The sequence below is a fragment of the Podarcis liolepis genome, assembly GCF_965112155.1.
Source record: "Podarcis liolepis genome assembly, chromosome: 13".
NCBI lineage: Eukaryota > Metazoa > Chordata > Lepidosauria > Squamata > Lacertidae > Podarcis > Podarcis liolepis.
The window spans coordinates 15,903,481-15,923,960 of NC_139573.1; the positions used below are offsets into that span (position 1 = coordinate 15,903,481).

The 20,480-nt window shown below is 48.2% G+C and overlaps 1 protein-coding gene across 3 annotated transcripts in view; it reads left to right on the forward strand.

The window, feature by feature from the left end:
* Window positions 1–5,556: 5,556 nt before the first annotated feature.
* Window positions 5,557–20,480, forward strand: part of FBXL19 (F-box and leucine rich repeat protein 19) — a 36,498-nt gene continuing 21,574 nt past the window's right edge. The window contains exons 1-6 of one of the 3 annotated variants that reach the window (XM_083470747.1): window positions 5,557–6,992; window positions 7,200–7,250; window positions 13,795–13,999; window positions 16,686–16,829; window positions 16,937–17,023; window positions 20,066–20,281. In XM_083470747.1, coding sequence (XP_083326873.1) covers window positions 13,826–13,999; window positions 16,686–16,829; window positions 16,937–17,023; window positions 20,066–20,281 — 621 coding nt within the window. In that variant the 5' untranslated portion in view covers window positions 5,557–6,992; window positions 7,200–7,250; window positions 13,795–13,825. Of the gene's footprint in view, window positions 6,993–7,199; window positions 7,251–8,111; window positions 8,493–13,794; window positions 14,000–16,685; window positions 16,830–16,936; window positions 17,024–20,065; window positions 20,282–20,480 lie in introns of those variants that run through there. The other 2 variants (XM_083470749.1, XM_083470748.1) reach the window with 2 other exon arrangements.

Consider the following 20,480-nt stretch of genomic DNA (forward strand, 5'->3'; position numbering starts at 1 on the left):
TCAGTGGTGCCACCTGCTGGATATTTACAGCCCCTCCGTGTTGAAGAACAAAGTGGGGATGGTTGAGAGCGTGGATATGGGATTGCAAGTTTCACTGGACTTCTATAAAATAAAAAATTATAACAGTCCAAATCTATAAAGTGGCGTATCCCTCCTATCTTTAAACAAACAAACAAAAATGTATAAAGGTAAAACTTTAAACGGATAAGCATTTCTTCTAAATGTTTTAAGTTATAACCTTGTTTTTCGCCAAGTGTTTCTCAGAAATATGCTTCCTCCCCACCTGCTCCCACCACAAGGTTGTTGGAAGTGTGTTGCCGCTGCTCAAGGCCATTTAATAGGAATCCACCAATGGGGGGAAAGGCTGCAAGGATTATTACTGAGCAGTTTAATCTCCCTGCCTCCGCACCCCAGATTTTTTTCCATGGAGATCAGATCATCAAGGCCTTTTAGCCTCAGGAGAGCTCTGTGGGGAAGGTCAGGCTGAGAGAGAGTGACGAGGCAAAGCTCAGCACACCAAGGGAGCTGCTGCATGGCCTACTGGTGGTGATTTGAACCCGGGTCCCTCTGGTTTTTAAATTTAATTAATCAGCCTAGCCATGGTTGCTATGCACCGCCTCCACAGCTGGAGACAAGGAGGCTTCTAAATACCAGTTCCTGGAAATCACAGGAGGGAGAAAGCTCCTGCGCAGACTGGGACCTGCCTTGTTGGTTTCCCACAAGCCTCTGGGTGGCCACTGTAGGAACAGGATGGACTAGGTGGCCTTGACCCAGCAGGCTCATCTTATGTCCCTAAATTCTAATGTTCTTTATTTACAGGATTATTACGCTGCTAGCATTTTAAAGGATTCGCCCATCCATTATGATATCCTCATTCAGGTAGGGGCTGCATGAGTCCAGAGGGGTATCTGTGTGGGATATTGCCTCTGATCTGATGGCACTTATCCCATACCCTCCAACACTTCTCTGATGAAAATAGGGACGTCCTAGTCCATAATAATGATAGTGATAACTTTATTATTATTATTTATATCCTGCCCATCTGACTGGGTTGTCCCAGCCACTCTGAGCGGCTTCCAACCAGTATAAAAAAATAATAATAAAACATTAAACTTTTTTTTAAAAAACTTCCCTATACAGGGCTGCCTTCATATGTCGTCTAAATGTTGTATAGTTATTTCCTTGGCTCGGGAGTTACATAACTCCATGGCCCACGGACAGTCTGGGTATCAGTGTGTTTTTGCATGAGTAGAATGTGTGCTTTTATTTAAAATGCATCTCTGGGTTATTTGTGGGGCATAGGAATTCGTTCATTCCCCCCCTCAAAATATAGTCCGGCCCCCCACAAGTTCTGAGGGACAGTGGACCGGCCCCCTGCTGAAAAAGTTTGCTGACCCCTGAGTCAACTCCATACCTCCCAACACTTCCCCAATGAAAATTGGGACATCCTAAGGGAAAGAGGGACATTCTGGGATCAAATCAAAAACCCGGACAACTTCTGTAAATCCAGGACTGTCCTGGAAGATAGGGACACTTGGAGGGTCTGTCATCCCAAGGGCTCACAGATGGAGAAGGGAGCCCACAAGAAGGCCGAGGGCCCTCTGGCATTCTCCTTCTGTGGCCTTTTGAGACAGAAAGTCTTGGTTGCAGCAATGATGTTCTAATGAGTGCCAGGGGCAAGCCACCATTTAAATTTCCCACAATGCTTCAGACCACTCTGGTACTGGCCTTCGGTGGTCCGGCAGGGTTTCCAAGCGCCCAGCTTATTTAAAAGACTATGCTCACCGGACAAACTGCACATGTAAAGCTGTATGGTGAATAGGGTCAACTACTATGCTTATGTGCCCTACTGAAACCATAAGGGTATTGCTGTATGTAATGGAACCACTATGGTTGTAACTACAGTCATACCTTGGGTTGAATGCGCTTCGGGCTGAGCGCATTCGAGTTGTGCTCTGCGGCAACCCGGAAGTAACAGAGTGTGTTACTTCCGGGTTTCGCTGCTTGCGCATGCGCAGACGCTCAAAAGGATGTCACGCGCATGCGCAGAAGCGGCAAAAAGCGACGCGTGCATGCGCAGCCGTGCCGTCGCTAGTTACGTTTGCTTCTGGATGCGAACGGGGCTCCAAAACAGATCCTGTTCATATCTAGAGGTACCACTGTAATGCCTTATCTCGGTGGGGAGGGGTGTTCTGTATTGAAGTTCTCACCCTGGCCACCAGGGGTATTGTGTATACAGTATAGTTTTCACTCAGGTCCACGTCAATTAATTTAGGCGGGAAACCCTGGGTTGCTGTTGTTACAATGTTGACAGCCGGCTGTCTATAAAAGCAGGCCGGCTGACCTGTTTGCTGTTCAGTTCAGTTCCAGCTTACTATAAAGAACCACTTGGAGAAATCTCTGTGTCGACTGCTATGTCCACCCACAACTTAACAGCTACGTCAGAGACATTGTGGGAAGTCAGCGAGACCAGTCCTTTGGGGATGATCTGAGATCTCTGGACGGGCATCAGCAGTGGGCCAACAGCCTGAGGAACATGGGACCCCAACTCCTGCCAGCATGGCCAGTGGTCAGGAGGAATGATGAGCACTGTGGTCAAACCGAGAGGACTACAGGTTGCCTAGCCTTCACGGCAGCAGAAGGAAGATCTTCAGCTGCCGCCATTTCAGAAATGCACTGCTGGGTGCGATTTCTGCACACAGCCCCAAATTGCAGAGGACCACAGGAAGCGACCAGACCATGGGTCCATCTTACTCACTGTTCCCTACACTGACTGGCATCAGCTCTCTGAGGTGTCCGGCAGAGTTCTCTCCCAGCCCTACCTAGGGATTCCAGGGATTGAACCCGGGACTTCAGCTGCTCTACCGCAGAATGATGACTCTGCATTCTGACCCCGGGCTTGATGGTCACCTTGGGGCAGGGAGTGGGGTACTGATGACAGTAGCCGAGAAGCAGGGCCTCTCTTGAGGCGAGCTCTGCTCGGGGTCTCAGCATGTGGGGCCATCCTTGTCATTTAATGGTATGCGTCACCCGGGAACACTCGACTGTAGTGTGCCTTTCTGTCATTAGTATCTGATACTTCAAAAATCACCGAGAAATGTCAAAATGAGGAGGCTCTCCAAAATTAAGAGGAGGCACCTGCCTACCAAATCATGAATGTGCAAGTGTGGTGGTGAAGATGCAAGGGGGGGGCATGTTCTAATCTCGCTCTCTAGCTGTGGCTTTCAAAAATAAATAAACATTTTTAGGTCCCTGCCTCGGGTGTTTGTTTGTATTGTTTTAAAAACCCATCTTGAGTTCTTTCTTTCTTTCTTCCCGACTCTCTTCTTACATTTTCTTCTCACCTTTCCTCCAACGCGCAAGGCGGAAAACATGGTTAGTTGCTGTTTTCATTGTTTTCAAATCAATTTTTAGCTGTTTGTATTGCATGTGTGAAAAACGCCTGGAGATTTACGATGAAGCCGGTTCGTCATTTAATGCAACAATTTTAGCTGTGTTATTCTGACTCCCAACACTCTGTTTTTAAATGTATCGAGATATTATGGTTGTAATCTGCCTTGGGGGCCCTTGTTTAGGGCCGAAAGGCAGAATGCAAATGCTTTTATAAATCAATACAAATATTGGGCAATACCTCAACTTCCCTACATATAAATATTGTTGCCCACACTCTTATCTCTTGAGCAGCGAGGGACTTCAGGGGTTCCTGCACTTACTCAGGGTTTGCTTTCCTTTGAGTGAAGTCCATGGAGACTGTGGTGTCTTTAGGATATATGGTTTTATTTACACATATATACAACCTGAGCAAAGGATGAAAGCGCTCACAGCATTAATACTCAAACAGATCTTGCTTCTTCATTAGGATTTCATGGAAGCTCCAAAGCCCAGCTTTGGGTTCAGCACAGAGCAAGACATGTCCTTGAGTTTCCAGTATCAGCAAAGAAATCTCTCTCGATGGAGAACATCATCTAGCAAGGAGAGGTGGGAACAAGCTCACCTCTTTGTCTCCATGGCAGCCTCTTGGGACATGTAAATGACAGTGCTGTACTTAACTGGACAGCCAAGGCCATTACCTTATCAAAGGAACAGATCTGGCTGCTTTCACCTCATAGATTCTAACTTCACATACACCGGATCAGAGGTTTGGAAGGGACCCAGAGGTATCATGCAGATATGCCGTATCTAAGAAGCTACACTTTTTGGAGAGATGCTTCTTGCTGTGTGAGATAAATTTATCGAAGGTTCTTTCTCCACTTCACTGATTATCAGTCTCATATGAACTGATCTGAAATTATTCAAGTCCCAAACAGATTAAAATCACTAAATTTGCTTTTGACCTCCCCTATATGTTGGCTTCCTGCTACCAACTAGAATAATTCCATAGTGAGGAAAATCATGTTCTACCTACATTTGAAATTTTAAACCTGAATCACCTTGTGAGTCATATAATATCAATTTTATGTGGCAAGATCAGTGGGCTTAGGCAGATTCCATACTTGTCCCACATTCATAACAAATTGCTGATTATAAAGTCTTGTTTTGAGTACTTTGAAACCAAATGTCAAATGTGGTATGGACTGGTGCTTTTATTAAAGTTTCTTTAAATTGCAATATTTATGAATTTGTTTCTTTTAACCAGTTAGTTACTTGATTGATATAACTAGCCATACCACTGATATTCTTCCTCTTTTCTTTCATAACTGAACTGCAACAGCTTCTATTTTTGGTCTTTTATTATTCCAAAGAAACATAAGTGAAATCATGTCATTTCACGATCTGTTGTGCTTGCAGTTCTATAGCTGAAAACTGGAATAAAATATTTACCTTTGGTAACAAGGCCATTTTAATTGCAGGAGTTCTCCCATAAGTTTTCTACATTTGTTTTATTTGTTTATTTCATTTTAAGGAGGGTGAAAAAACAAACCACACATTAATACCCTTAAGAGGAACTCTGTACATGCTCAGAGGTAAAGTACTCAAACGGTGGCAATCCTATGCAGACGAAAAAAATCTGCATTTTGGTTCGCCTTCCAGACCACTAACGTGCAATGTTTGCAAATGGGAATTACTCACTTAATAAAAAGAGAACTCAATTAGCTTTGAGCTACCGGTATATAACACCATCTCCCGCAATTCCATTCGGCAGTATGCCTCTCCCCCCTCCCCTCCTACTCCGCCATATTAGTTGTAGTCCAGGCACTCTCCTTGAGGACTTAGAGGCAAACGATAAAGGCACCGAGAAATACCCAGACACGGGCCTGGAGGATAGAACTACACTCCCATGATGCCTTTCGCCTCAGCGGCCATCTTAAATGGAGTCCAAACACCTCTCGGAGAATTTGGCTTACACAGGCCTGATCCGATGAGTGAGCAAAACTACCCTTCCCATGAGGCATTGGGGACGAAGTCGCCGCAAGCTGCCATCTTAGCTGTAGTCCAAACACCTCTTAGGGGACTACAGAGACCAACAGGCCCAAGGCGTCGAGGCGGGAAATAAAACTACAATCCCCACCCGGCATTGCGCGGAGGCATTGGCCGCCATCCCCATTGTAGTCCAAACTTCCCCCAGGTGCCCATAGAGACGGATGCTTCTGAGGTGGCGGAGAAAACTACTTTTCCCATGAGCTCCCGCGCGGCGAGTGTTCCCTTTTGGCCTTCCCGAGACCGCCATGACGGTTTTGTGTGTGTGTGTTATGCGTTGAGTGAGGTGTGTGTATCAGTATGTGTGAGTGAGTGAATGTGAAAGGGAAGGAGGAAGAGGAGAGGATGAGAGAGGCTGGGGGAGGAGGAGGAGGCGGCTCCACCAGCACCGTGGGGCCTAGCTCTGTCCCTTCCGAGGAGCTGTGGGGGCGACTGAACCCCACTCCCCGACCTGCCCCTTTGGAGGGGGGTGGGTGGGTTTAAAGGCCCTCCCTTATGTGGGGGGAGGGACAGCTGGGCAGCGCAGAGCCCCCTTGAGGAAAAGGGTGGGGTGGGGGCACCAGGTTCCCACTCCCCCCTTGGATTGCAGGGCGGGGGGGCTGGCAGTGGGGAGCGCCTAGAGGGCCCCACCCCGTTGCAGGAGCAAGGGTTTTGCAAGGTTAACAACCCCCACCCTTTCATTGCTTTGGAGGGGGGCAGAAAGCTAAGAGATCGCCAAGGCAGGCACTGGGCCTTTTCCATCTGGGCTCTGTGTGTGAGAGTGAGGCCAGAGCTATGTCCCTGATTTAAAGGGAAAGGCTGATCATCATCATCATAAATAACATTTGGGGACAGCTTTCGCCTAGCCCCCACCCCCTTTTGATTCCCCCCCCCTCTCCAAAGTGCATGGAGATGTTGTTGGAGTAACAAGCCAAGGGGCAAGTCCCCCTTCTCCTCCTCCTCCTCCTCCTCTTCTCCCACCTCCAGTAAGCCCAAGGAGTGGGGAGTGGGCTTAGAGAGGGGAGTGGTCTGCCTACATTTGAAAAGGGGAGGGTGGGTGTTCTGGCAACTAAGGAAAATCTCAGTGGTGGGCAGAAGAGGAGGAGGAGTCAGGAGGAAGCAAGGAGGGTTAGAGGGGGGGGGTTACTGGAGGTTGCACCGCGCATAGGCAATGCCCAAGGCTCCATCCAAAATTAGGGGTGCAGGGGGTCCCTGAGTAGATGTGTGCTGCAGCGGGAGCTTTCCTTGTTATTTTTTAGATGTTCGGGGGAAGGGAAGCCTCCTCACACATCATCCCCTTGTTTTCTCCCAAGGGCAAGGAAGGAAACCGTGGAGGGTAGAATAGGAGAGAGGGGGTGAGAGGACTGGGGGGAACTGCTGCTATGAATCTGTAATCGCCTCTTTGGGGAGATCGACCCGCCCCTCCGACTCTTCTCCACCCCCCTATTTTTGTGGGGGGGACTGAGGGAGAGACGCACGCACACACAAATCCTTCAACAACTGGCTGGATCTCTTCTCTCTCCCCCCCCTCCACTGCCCACCATGACAACAAACCCAGCATTAGAATCGCCATCCGCCCCATGGCCACACAGCAGGTGAGTAGCCCATCTCTCCTTCGCTCCCCGCTCCCAAACCCTTCATGGATTTTAAAGGGGGGGCTGCTCCCCATCTCCAATCTCCTCCCATCCTAAGGCACATTTGGCTGGTGCCTGTCTGTGATATGTGAGTGTTTGTGTAGATATATGTGTGTGTGTGGTGTGTGTAGCGATTGTAAGACGTACAGCATCTTTTCTCTTTCGGAGGCTGCTGATGGATGAGGAAGAATCTTTGGTGCCTGGATGCGCTTCCCAAAGGTAAGTCCCTCCGCCGCCCCCCATCTCTCTTGGCTTTGCGAAAGAATGCTTTTCAAGGAATAGAGACCCTTGTCCCTTTCCCCCCCGAAGCCAACACTTTCTCCCTCACCCCCCATTCAACATTTATTCGCTCTCCCTCTCCGACCTCCAACGTGATGCTTTTGAGGAGGACCCCCAGTCGCTTTGCAAAATAACCCCTTTCCCCCAAAATTAGCTGTATATGCAGGGCAGGTCGTGTGAACGCACACAGCATGTGAAAACATCACAACAACTCATATGCAGGGAAGGAGGATTGGGGAGGGGGGAGTGCTGTTAAGCTACCAGGCGGGTTGCATGAATGTATCTGTTGGAGGTGGGATCTGGAGCTTCTAAGCCTCCCCCTCCCCCGGCCCCCCCCTCAAATGCAAGGTACACTATTGTGCTTTCCTCAGTTTCCCCATTCCTTTCGGGATCTCCTTTGTTGTTTTTGTTTTCTTGGGCATTCTCCCTCTTTCCCACCCTTACGTGCTGTCACCTTGGGCTGGATTGTTTTGAGTGGGGGCGGGGGGCGTCGCTATTTATTTATTTTTTTGTACCCAAAAGGAAAGCAGGCGTGCGAGCGAGCGGATACCGGGGTGCATCTTTTTTTTTGGCCGGGCTGCGTTTTTTTAACTGGGAAGAGGGGGTCCTCTCCTGGGTGGGCAGCAGCATCTGACGGGCACCAGGGGGAAGCGGAGGAGAGGAGCGGAGTGGCTCCGGGGCGCGCGCGCGTGTCCTGCGCCTGTGTGTGTGGATGTGTGTGCGCGGGGGCAAGCGTGGAACCAAAGTTTCTCCTCTCCGATTTCCAGGGGAAGGAATTGCCGGCCGTAAAGCGCTCCTGCCTCCCTCTCTCTCTCTCTGTGTTTCTCATGTTTTAAGCCCTGGGGGAGGGAGGGGAGGGGAAGGGAAGCGGAGGAGAGGAGGGGATGGGCCGTGTCTGCCGATTTCAGGGGGCCCTGGATCCGGGATGGCTCCGCTCTCCCGCCTCGAGGAGCTGCGGGATCCGGAGGGATCTGCCGGAGGAGGCTCGCCCCCGAGAGCTGCCTGGACTTAGAGGCTTTTAAAGGGGCGGCGAGAGCGGAGATGTGTCAAGCAGGTTGCAGATGGCGGAGAGGAGCCGAGGGGAGCCAGCAGCCGGCACCGTGCAGGGCCGGGCTGAGGTGTTCGGGATCCCTTGCCAGGACCGGGCCTGTCAGCTCTGAGGCCATGCTGGGGCGTGATGAGGTATCGCAGCCAAGTTCCCATAGACACCACGGCCCTCTCGACTGCCTGCCTGCCTCCCACCTGATCCCACATGCGAGGGGGCGGCTGGCGGGCAGGCGGCCTTAGGAAGTCGGGGGTGCTGCTTGTGGGATGTGTTTGGTGACCATTTTGCAAGGGGGGCACTGTGGTATGTGTGAAGGGGGGGGGAGAGCGCAGCAAGATCAAGTGGCTTATTCAGGTTCACCGAGGCCTTCTGCCACCTAACCTGTTCCTCCCCCTTTACCAGCTCATCCCTAATAGCATCCCCCTGCCCTAATTTACAAAATATATATCTATCAAAAGATGAAGTGATGGTGTTTTGCAGTAAAGAACATCAAAAGGTTATGGGCATGCCCAGGTCTGTCCCTCCCCCTCCAGTTTGGGGAACTGAAGTGTTCTGCTGTCTAAACCGTAAGTTCATTGCAGGCAGAGGCCATTCAGTGTGGTGCCACCACTTTCTCTTCTCTAATTCCTCCTTGAATCTTTTGGTTTGATGCTTTAGACCTTGCTCCCCAACTCGGACAGATCCTCTCCCCCAGTGGCGTAGCGTGGGTTGTCAGCACCCGGGGCAAGGCAAGTAATTTGCGCCCCCTAACCCGTGGATTTGCGCTCCCTAACCCGTGGATTTGCGCCCCCTAACCCTAACCCCCAGATGTTGCGCCCGGTGTGGCCGGCCCCCCCTGCACCCCCCATGCTACGCCACTGCTCTCCCCGAAATACGTGTTAACTCCCTTTGATTGTATTTGTCCCCTGTTTCCTTTGCTTCTCCCCGCCGTGAGAATTTAGGGCAAAATTGGACGTTACTCGCAAAACAGCACTTGCTCAGAAAACACCAGTTCTGCTTCCCTTCCCCCTCCTCTATGTAATGCCTGGAAGAACTTGCCTCTGCTCTAACAACTCAGTGGCTCTGTCACATCATTCACTGCCAATGGAGGGATGTGGTGACGTCATGGCGCAAGGGAAGTTCAACTGGACATCATGTAGAAAGAGCAGAGAAGTATATCTGAACCAGCTGTGGTTTTGTGGTTTTTAAAACTTTTCTCATAGGCTTTGGGATCTAAGTAGTGATGGTGGAGGAGACAATGGGGTCTCTGAGTTTGGTTCTTCAGTTGCAAGCACCTCAGGTCAGGGACCTGCTGTTTTTTTGGTTGCATTACTGTGCCATGTACCTGTTGATGGTGTTATACTAACGATTGTCATCTGCAACAGTTGCTAATGATGCAAATGTAGCCCTTTCCTTTTTGGCTTTCCCTTTCTGCTTCTGATATGAAATCTGTTCTCTGAGTTTCCAATCTCCTCTAGCCAACATCCTCCTCCTTTGCCATCTTTCCCCTGTTCCATCTCTCCCTGCTTCAAGAAAGGCCCTGTGAAAATGGTTGCTCTTAGATTAGGCATGTAGTTTTATTTCAGTGGGACTAATAATGTTTTGGGAAGTGCTACCCATAGAAAAGCTTTCTACAGCCTTGCTTTCATTTTCTGTTTATTACTGTGCGATTTCTCTCCTTCTCTGTATCCTACCCCCCCCCAAAAAAATCCACTTCGAATCCATATTGATAAGCAGCTCCTTGTACATTACAGTAGTTCTTCCCTTTGTTTTATGAAGGTAGAACTCAAATATCCTATGCCCTTGTATCAATTCCACATCTGAGCCGCCAGCTTGGCAAGCAGGCCTCCAGACTGGGAAATTTCTTTTGAGAGACCATGTCGGTTCCCACAGAATTTGACTTGCTCCTCCACCCGCAATCAGTGACTTGTTGGCGTTTCCTTCTTTTCTCTTTTTTTCTAAACCAGATACTGGCTTCTAGAAGCATGAAATATTTTTCATGCCCTGCCTGCAGTATTTCCTCGTGAAGGTTCACCTTTCAGGATAGCGACATGAAACCTGCAAATGCCTCATTCTAAACCAGAGGTGGGCAACCTATGGCCTTCCAGATGTTGTTGGATTCCAACATGGCCAATGGCCAGGGATGATGGGAGTTGTAGTCCAGCGGCATCTGGAGAGCCACAGGTCCCCCTTCCTTGTCGTAAACTGCATTAAAGCAGTGCAGCCTTGGCAGCCACATGTTAACAAGTAACAGAGAATCACGCTTTCTTTTTCTTTTTTTAAAAGGCGCCTCCCATAGCTAGGGTGCTTCTGCTGTCCTTCTCATTTGCTGATCTCCCTGTCTCTTTAGGAGGGGGAACTCACCTGTTTCCTTTCAGCCCCTTCTATAAAACAGTAGATGGGGGGAGAACTGGCATCCCAGCACCATGGGCACCTGTAACTAAAGCAGCTATAAATCGCAGTGTCTTTTGTGACTTTGGTGTAAGCAGGCAGAAGAGTGAGAGCAGTGAAGTCCATCCCTTGATTTAACCTAAAAGGTCCCCATTGAGCTGCCGCATTATTAGAATCCAGCTTCTTTTTATTCCGCTACAGCTTTGTCATTAATATTGGGCTTGTAACCTGTACAGGGTTCTCTGTTTCTCAGCACTCTTGCAACTTCCTTGTGAGGTGGTTCAGTGTTGCTCTTATTTTAGAGAGAGACAGGCCCGTGGTTGAGCCGAAATGATGCGTCAAAGGATATATGATGAAGCTCTGACAGAGGTAGGATCTGAGTCCATCTTTCTTACCATTGCAGTAGCTCGATCAGCAAGGCATTTCCTTGGATGCCCCTTACTCCTCTGCCGACAGAATAAGACTAAGTAGGTTTTATCAGCTGGGGACAACTACATTTTTTCAAGTATTTCAGAAGAGTTACCCTTTTTTAAAAACGCACCCTCCAACCGCTGCAAAAAAATAATTAATTGGGCGCTTTTCCTTCAATAACACAAAAAACCCACTGCAAAGGTTCTTAGATTTGTTCTTCTTTATTGGCTGTTGCTGTATAATTGCATCCAGACCCATGCGTATTCTGTGATTGTATTGGGCATGTGCAAAAGTTGATGTTTAGACAGTGCAGTCAGCATCAGGACCGTGTTTCTAGGTTTGAAAGGTTGCGGCTCAGTGGGGATGAGGGAGCTGTGCTGGATTTTCAGTGATGGGGTAGAGAGAAAATCTTAGGGAAATATTTGCTGTCTGTCATGAGCATAAACAGAATAAATAATGCGGAGAGGAGGAAAACTGCTCAACTTTGCATCATTTACTCATGTTGCCGTGCACCTCAGTTTTTATTGGGGATGAAAATGGAAGCTTTGGTGCCGAACCTTTTTGTTTTGGAGCACAAATATTCTCAAGGTTGCTTCTTGCAATTTTTGCCCTCCCTGCTTGATATTTTCCTCTCCCAAACATTGTTGTGAGTTTCTGATATTTTGACTCCCAACCCATTTTTGTGTGATAACTGTTACAGGGGAGGGAAGTTTGTTTGCCTTGAGAACTCTCCAGAGGCTGAGGCAAACCAGAAGACTCTCTGTTGGATGGGGACCCCTTTTATCTGCCCTTTTACTGCCCATATATCCTGCCTTTCTCCCATGATGGACCTTAAGACAGCTTATAAAAAGGTGTTGCTGCACAGCCTGCTTAGCGTTAGCAAGGTTGCTGCTTCATGTACCTGAAGATCATGTCTTGGAACAAGTAACCCAGGGAAGGAAATAAATAAACTAGAGCCCTAGCTTTCTTTCTGTATTTTTTTCATATAGATCAGGGTGTAAACAGACAGAAACAGCAGACCTCATCCCATAGCACCAGCTGCTTTTGAAAGAAAGATAAAGAGGCTCCTCTTTATCTAAAAGTGGCTCCTCTGTGGGATTGGGAGCTTTGTCCAGAAGTGCAGGTGTCTCAAAGCCCTTTTAAGCACGTAGAATTAATTGCGTGAGAAGGATCGGGCTTGTTGGCTTTGTTTGTTTTTGGATCCTAGTCGTAGTTTTGCAACTATCAATATTGGGTTTTATTAAGTTTGGACAGGATCGTAGAAGATTTAAGACTTTTCAGATGCTGGGAAGCAGAGGTTCTAAAATCGTCAATGAGTTTATTTTCTCTTTTTGAAACTTCTGTTTCTGAACTTTGCTGTGCGGTTATATTCAGCAAGGGCTGATTTGCTCTGCATTCTTGGTGCTGATATTGTAATCTCTCTTGGTTCCTTACTCTGCTGTGTGATGTTTCTGAGAGAGCTGTAGGGTGTTATGTCTGTGTATATGTGTAGTTTGTTCAACAGGAGAGCATTTTTAAAAAATTAGTTTTTGTGGCAGTTGGGGCCTGCAAACACATATACCTTTTTCTCCCTGCTCCAGTAAAGTGGTTTGCTCCTAAGGAGTGTGAAGTGTTCCTCCCCTCCCAGTTCTGTTTCGGACAAAATCTAAAGCCATCGTCATATACACAGGCTTCCTGTTTATAACAAGAAGCATGTCAAGAGCTCTCTGTCGCGTGTCCGGAGCATTTCCCTGATCTTGGAGAAGAATGAAAATCCTGTGTGTGTGTGTGTGTTCGCACGCATTCGCACACACACACACACACACACACACACACAGAGCGATAGCACGGAATGAGCTGCTGTAGGTGAAGTTGAGCAATGCAATCTGTGGCAAAATGAGAGCTGCAAAATGAGGCTCTTGATTGCTCGCAGCAAAGAACCAGGCCTGACTGAAAAGTTCTGCAAGACGTCCGGGTTTGTCGCGTGACCTGTCCTAGCCTAGACGGCGATGGGATCCACTGCTTTGCTGTTCCATCCTCTGTGGGGCACTAAGGTTCTTCACAGGCTTAGAGTTGTGGGCCTACTGCAGACCCCAAGTTCCCTGAATCTGCCAAACTGCGGGTGCATATTGACGCTGGACCCCTTGTCCCTTCACCCTTCCCAAAGCTGGGAGGGACACCAAGGCGTCCTGATGTAGTGGGTTGCCCCAATTTCACTTTGAATGGGTGCAGTATTTCTTGACCTGAACTGTTCATTCCATGATGCCTTGATGATGGGGACGTCTGCTCTCTGCATCTGCCCTGTTGCGCAGGGCTGATCAGCTTTGTCTGCACCCTCCTTTTCATCTGAGCCACATCTTTGCTTGGCCGTTACATGACATCAGATGTAGGGCAGGTGGCCTTGGTGCGTCCATCATGACCTTGCAGGCCACATTGGAAATCTTGGCAGTCTTAGCTAGGCCTGTGAGCAAAGGGTTTCCACCGCTCCAGTTTCTTCTTCCAGCGCATTGCATGTTTAACAGTTTCCCCCCCCCTTGACGATTCTGCCAGGATCAGTTTGCCTCTCTCCTCTTCACCTCGGCGGCTGCCACTTTCCTTGCCCACCTGCCTGCCCGCCTTGGAAAGCGGTGGCTCGCTCATCACTTGCGCACCTCTCTCTCTCTTTCTCTCCCCTTGCAGCCCAGAGAGTAGCTGAAGCGGGACGTAGCCAATGTCGTCCAGCAAAGGGGCGGGGGCTGGAGCTCGCCGGCGGCGGACGCGGTGCCGGAAGTGCAAAGCTTGCCTGCGGTCGGAGTGTGGGGAGTGCCACTTCTGCAAGGACATGAAGAAGTTTGGGGGGCCAGGGCGCATGAAGCAGTCCTGCCTCCAGCGGCAGTGCACGGCGGTGAGTGGGGAAGTGGGAGGGAGGGTGGTTTGCAGGGTGGGTTTCTGTCCAGGGTTTGGGGCTGCTGGCCCCCCGACTCCACCGTGGCAAATAGAGGGGCAGTTTGGCGCAGATTGGTAACGGAGGTGCAAAAAAAAAAACCCATTGGTTTCATTAAAGTTTTCACGGAAAAACTAATATGCCCAACGGCAAAGTGGTAAGGCACTGGCTATCCAATAGCGGCATTCAAAGTGTGTGTCAGTATTCGCTCCAAAATGAACTGGACTGCCATGCCGTATGAGAGTCCAGAGTCACCTCTGTTAACTTATAGGAGAGGACACTAAAGTTCAGTAAAGGTATCTTCTTAGATCAGTGATGGCCACACTTGGCCCTCCAGGTGTTTTTGGGCCTACAACTCCCATCATCCCTAGCTAACAGGACCAGTGGTCAGGGATGATGGGAATTGTAGTCCCAAAACACCTGGAGGGCCAAGTTTGGCCATCACTGCTCTTAGATGATTCCTCAACGTCTCTTTTGTTGTGTCAATTTCTCTAAAAGAGCCGAAGACCATACCTTTCATCACCAACCATCCAATGTGGAATATGAACTGTGTTTCCAATTATGTCCATTTTCTAACTTGCCTGCCCATGAAAGAAACATGACAAGTGATTTCTGGGTTAATTGCTTGAGATGTGCTGTGATTTTAAATTAGCTAAGAAAATTTGAACGTGATTTTAAATGCGGCATAAGTTTCTGGTCCTTAGGATTGTGAAGGTAAATGCCGTCAAGCCTGCATTGCGGGAGTCTTCATAAACTCTCATGCGCTCCTGGTTCGCTCAAGGGTTGAGGCAGGTCATTAAAAATGCCGGCCGCATCTCTTTTCAAAGTCCTCATTCTTGCCGCATGTTCCTGTCTCTTCTGGCTTTGCGTGTGACTCTCAGATATGCCAGACGTGTAGAAAAAAAGTGTGGGCTACAGTTCTAACCAGGGTTTAATAATTCAGGATGCAGGTGGGGGGCTTGGCATGGAGGAATTCTCCATGTTTACAAATATATCTGCGTCTGTGCAAGACCACACTGCTCCCTACATATAGAAAGCTAGTACAGTGGTGCCCCGCAAGACGAAATTAATTCGTTCCGCAATTTTTGTTGTTTAGCGAATTTTTCGTCTTGCGAAGCACGAAATCCCATAGGAATGCATTGAAAATCAATTAATGCGTTCCTATGGTCAAAAAAAGTCCAAACAAAGCCAAATTTGGTACAACAACAGTTTATTAACTGCTCTTTAAAGTCACACATACTGTAAAGAGCAGTTCAAAAATTTAAGGGAAAATAAATTAACTTTATAAACAAAACATGTCTTTGTTTTTAGTCAAAGAAAAAAAAGTCGCGAGACGTTTTCGTCTTGCGAAGCAAGCCCATAGGGGAAATTCGTCTTGCGAGGCAAATCGCGAACGGAAAAACCTTTCGTCTAGCGAGTTTTTTGTCTTGCGAGGCATTCTTCTTGCGGGGCACCACTGTATGTTCGGAAGGGAGACTTGAAAAGTGAAAGTGTCCTGCCTGACATGCTGACTTAATTACTTTCTGCATGCAGGATTTGTAGTATTATTATTATTATTATTTCTACATGGGAGGGCTTTCACATATTCAGTTTGCCTCACGTGTTCTCTGATGTGTCAGCGAGCTATTTTACTGCATGTTGGAACCTGCTGAGCGTTGCATGTAAAACCAGATCACATCATGTGAGCGAGTGAGGAACTTTGCAAAGGAACTCTCTGCATCTAAACAGCTGCCATGTCAGGCAGAAGAGCTGCAGGTTCTTTGCTTGCAGGGATGGAATATGTTTGTTTGTATATGTGAGCATTCAAAGATGCCTCCGTCTCCCAGTCCTGGAATTGTGCAGCCCGGGAACTGAGTTTATCACATGATTTGGGTTTCTTTTCTTGTTTCGCATGTTTTGGAACTGCTTTCTATAGGCTGCAGGAGACTTGTTTGATTTGAAGCAAAAGTAATCTTTGATCTGTTTAGATCCTGCAAGCCGCAGTTATTCTAGGAGCCTCCCACCCGATCATTTCCCCCCAGTCTCTTAGAAGGTCCCATAGCAATTGCTGAGTGCTATTGTTTTCCTGAAATATCTGTAGAGTGGCTTGTCTTGTGTTTCAAAGTCTTACATCAGTGATTGCCCCTCTTATGAAAGCTCAGGAACCGAGCACTCTGTGTATGCGTGTGGGGTGTGTGTTCCTTGTGAAAGAATCATAGAATTGCCGGGTTGGAAGGGACCACGAGGGAGCCTTTGAGGCAAAGTAGGAGCCTTTTACCCAACGTGGGTCTCGAATCTGCAACCCTGAGATTAAGAGCCTCATTCTCTATGAACTGAGCTGCCCCAGTTCGCATAGAACGCGTTTTAACCAATATTTCTGATGCAAAGTTTAGAACCGGGCGTTGCATTCAGCGGCGAAAAAATGCAGTGCGTTCCCACGAGCAATGGCTCAATGGATTGGGAAATATGCTTCTTCAGGTATCTTGGTTAGCTGCATGGGAGAGCCGCTGCACGCATCTAATGTACTGTCGATTCGTTGACTTTTCCCGCAGTTCCTCGTTATAACCTGTTTCTGCGGGGTGGGAAGGAGCCTCACATGAGTGAACCCCCATCCCTGCCCCCGACCCTCCACCCCTGCCCCTCACTTCCCACCCCTCTCTCGTTGCAGCCAGTTCTACCTCACACGGCCGTGTGCCTGGTGTGTGGGGAGGCCGGGAAAGAGGACACAGTGGAGGGCGAAGAGGAGAAGTTCAACCTGTCGCTCATGGAGTGCACCATTTGCAACGAGATTGTGCATCCGGGCTGCTTGAAGGTGAGGGAGTGAACGAGAGAGAGAGAGAGAGAAACTGGCCCTTGCAAACAACAACAACCCCACCTTTGGGCCTAACAGATGCTGTCACCCCTTTTTCTCTTTTGCAGATGGGGAAAGCCGAAGGGGTCATCAACAACGAGATTCCAAACTGTTGGGAATGCCCCAAGTGCAAGAGAGAAGGCAAATCGATGAAAGTACGTCAATGGGTCTGCTGGGCAGTGCGGTGGGGGCAATGGAAGACCTTTGCGCAGCCAGCCCGGTGTTGGCTGGGGGGCCATCCGTGCCCTGCCAGGCCAGTCTTGCTTTGGGAGGCTCTGTGTGTATGTGCTGGGGAGGGTGGGCGTCATGGAGCCAGGTTTGTGTGTGTATCCTTTCAGTTTGATTTTGCCCTTTGGGCTCCTTGCCCGAATTAGCTGCTTCCACATCCAGGTTAGGCTCCCTGGTTCTGTGCTTTTCCCTCGCCCCCTCCCAGCCAGCACTGGGGGGGAGTGATGGATGGTTGTGGGGCCCTGGGTGCAGGGAATACGCGGCCTGAAATTCCTCACTCCCGTTACTCCTGCTCAGTATTTCCTGTTGTCATGTGGAAATAAGCTGTTCTTGAGGCCTCCTGGCCTACCATTCTCAAAATAAACAGAGCTGCTTGGTAGAGTCATGCTTCCAGACCTCATGAGGCAAAGCGGGTGCTGAACCACTGGGCCCTCAGATTTCTCCCCAGTGAATCGTCACCTGTTTGCAACCGGGTCTCTCCTCCCCAACCAGGGTCTTCTGTATCTACATATGTATTTATAAAATGGCATTCCCCTAAAATGGGGTCCTAACAGCTTGTCTGTGGAGAGATCCACTCAGATCTCCTGAGGAGGAAGTTACGTACAGCAAAGGCCCCGCCCCAATTTGGAGCAAGTTTTATTTTTTCAGCTTCCAAATTCCAAAAATGAAGGGTGCTAAAAAGTTGCAGCGTGACTTAGGAATTCAAAAGTTATTCTGGTTGAATTACCGTATTTACTCAAATGTAATGGGTAATTTTTCTGGCCAAATTATGTCGTGAAAATTAGGGTGTGCATTAGATTTGATGGCACATTTACATTCGCAAGCAAATACCGTATTTTGCGCCTCATAGGACGCACCAGCCCATAGGACGCACCTAGTTTTTTTGGGGGGAAATAAAGAAAAAAAAATTTATTTCCCTCCCAGGTGCGGGGCTGGAAGACCCAGGTTGGGGAACAGCGGGAAGGCGCGCTCCGCCTCCCCGCTGTCCCCCGAGCTTGTGGGGCTGGCAATGGGGAGAAGTGCGCTGAGCTCGGGACTGCAGGCAGCTCTGCGCGGCCATCGGGAGCGGGGCGGGACTTCGCGCCCGGCTCCCGATGGCTGCGCAGAGCTGCGCTGAGTCCGGGACTGCAGGCAGCTCTGCGCAACCCTCGGAGCCGGTCTCCCGAGGGTTGCGCAGAGCTTCCTAAAGCCTGGAGAGCGAGAGGGGTCGGTGCGCACCGACCCCCCTCGCTCTCCAGGCTTCAGCGAAAGCCTGCATTCGCCCCATAAGACGCAGGCACATTTCCCCTTCATTTTTGGAGGGGGAAAAATGCGTCTTATGGGGCGAAAAATACGGTACTTTTTTGGTTCCAAGGTTTTGAAAATTGAGGTGCGCATTAGATTCAATGGCACATTAGATTTGCGTAAATATGGTAATATTTATTTTATTTACCAAACAAAACTAATTGTGTGTAAAAGACATAAAAATCATATAAATGTATTATATATTAATGTTTTATATATTATTATTATTTTATTTAACATTAGCTGACATGTTCAGAAGATAAAATTGAAATTATTTGATTCTCAGAAAGCAACTTATATGCTTCTTTACCAAACTCACCAAGCTAAATGTTACCCAGTCACAAAAATAATAGCAGATGTGCATTCCTCATGCTCAGAAATGTATTAAGACCTCTCACTGAAGAAATTTGCAAAAATTAAGTTTTGTCCCCTAAATTGACACTACCTACGTGTCCCAGCCAGCTGTGTACCTCCAGGAGGCAAAGGAATGTTGTGGTTGATGTTCTGCTGATGATAAATATAAAAGGGCACATTTTCCATTTTGGAAACTGCTCATGAGGAGCAACATTTTGAAAAGGCTGTCGTGCTTTTCAGGGGAGAATCTGTGTGTCACAGTGGTGATGTCTTCCCTGCCTGCCTTCCACCAGTTCTTTCCTCAGCACGAAAAGATTACAAGAAATCAGGGTGGATTTGATTTAAATCACTAGTCAATAAGACTTGATTTAAATCATTTTCTTACAGAAAGACTCATTCTTGCTGGTATAATCTTAATATTTACAACCAGATGAAGGTTTTGTTTTTGGAATAATAAATTTTCAGAATACTTTTTACAGTTTACAAAAATTACTGATTTGTTTATATTATTAGAAACACATATACAGATAATTATGAAATTATTGTGAGGTTTAATAAGTTAACTATTTATATTTGGACAATGTTTTCTGCTGTACTTTATGGGAAGGAGAAAAACAATCATTTCCTTAATAATAATTTAAACAATTTATTTAACTAAAGCAATAACATTATAGCATATGTATACATGTTTGTTAACTGATGCGATTAAACAATTAAAAAAACAAACTTAGACCGAGTTTTAGCACACATGAAAAACTTAAAACAAATGACTATTATGTAATTTAAATAGAAACCTATCTTTAGAAAGATTTTTCCTCCGAAAGCATTTTATTTTTAAAATCTGATTTAAAATTTTTAAAATCTGATTTTTAAAAAACTTTTAAATAAAAAAAGCATTGATTTTTATCCACCCTGCAAGAAATGCAAGAATCTTATTCTTCCCGCCTTCCTTTTTTATCTTCCTTTCGAGTCCCTGAGCAAAACCAGTGTCTGGCTCTTTGTCTGCTGTCTGGAAAACATGTTTATGCTAGTCCACGCTTAAGGATAACTTGCCGTGTTTAAAATAAAACTCCCCACGTGTGTTGAGCCATCTGCAAGTGGCCGCATCCTGCTGCTGTCGGGTCTGTGCCCAGTGCAGGTGACCCCTGTCCTGCTGCTCTTGAGAGTCCTCTCGCTTTTGCCAAAGCCCATCCCACCACCCCCCTGTTCTCTTTGGGCAGCAGGAAGTGGCTGGCAGGCTGCTTGCCCTCTTCCTCCCCCTTCCCTTGCTCCATCTTGCACGTAGGTGACCGCTAACTGCCCCTGCCCCTCTCCCCTCCTTGCGCCCCCAGGACTCGGGCGACGGCACGGGGAAGCGGCGTTCCGACAACGGCGAGGACGGCGTCCGGTGGAAGCTGACGGACGAGCCTGCTCAGAACAAGAAGAAGTTGGCGCCGGCGCCGCCTTTGCCCCCGCCACCCACGGAGGAAAGCCCAGTTCAGGCCGGGACCCACAAGCGGAAGAAGGAGAAGGAGCTGCCACCCCCAGACACAGGGCCCAAGAAAAAGGTCTGAGGCTGCCGCTCTGTCTGACGGATGTTGCGTGCCTGGCCAGGGACCCAGGGCCCTCTCCTGGGGTCTCCAGTGTGGTCCTGGGCACCACAGCACCCCCCTGAGACCCTCCTTCAGTGCTAACCAAGCCCCTGTATCTTCCTGCCCCCTTTTCTTTTTTTACAATGCCTTTCAGGATCTTTCCCCCCCTTTTGGT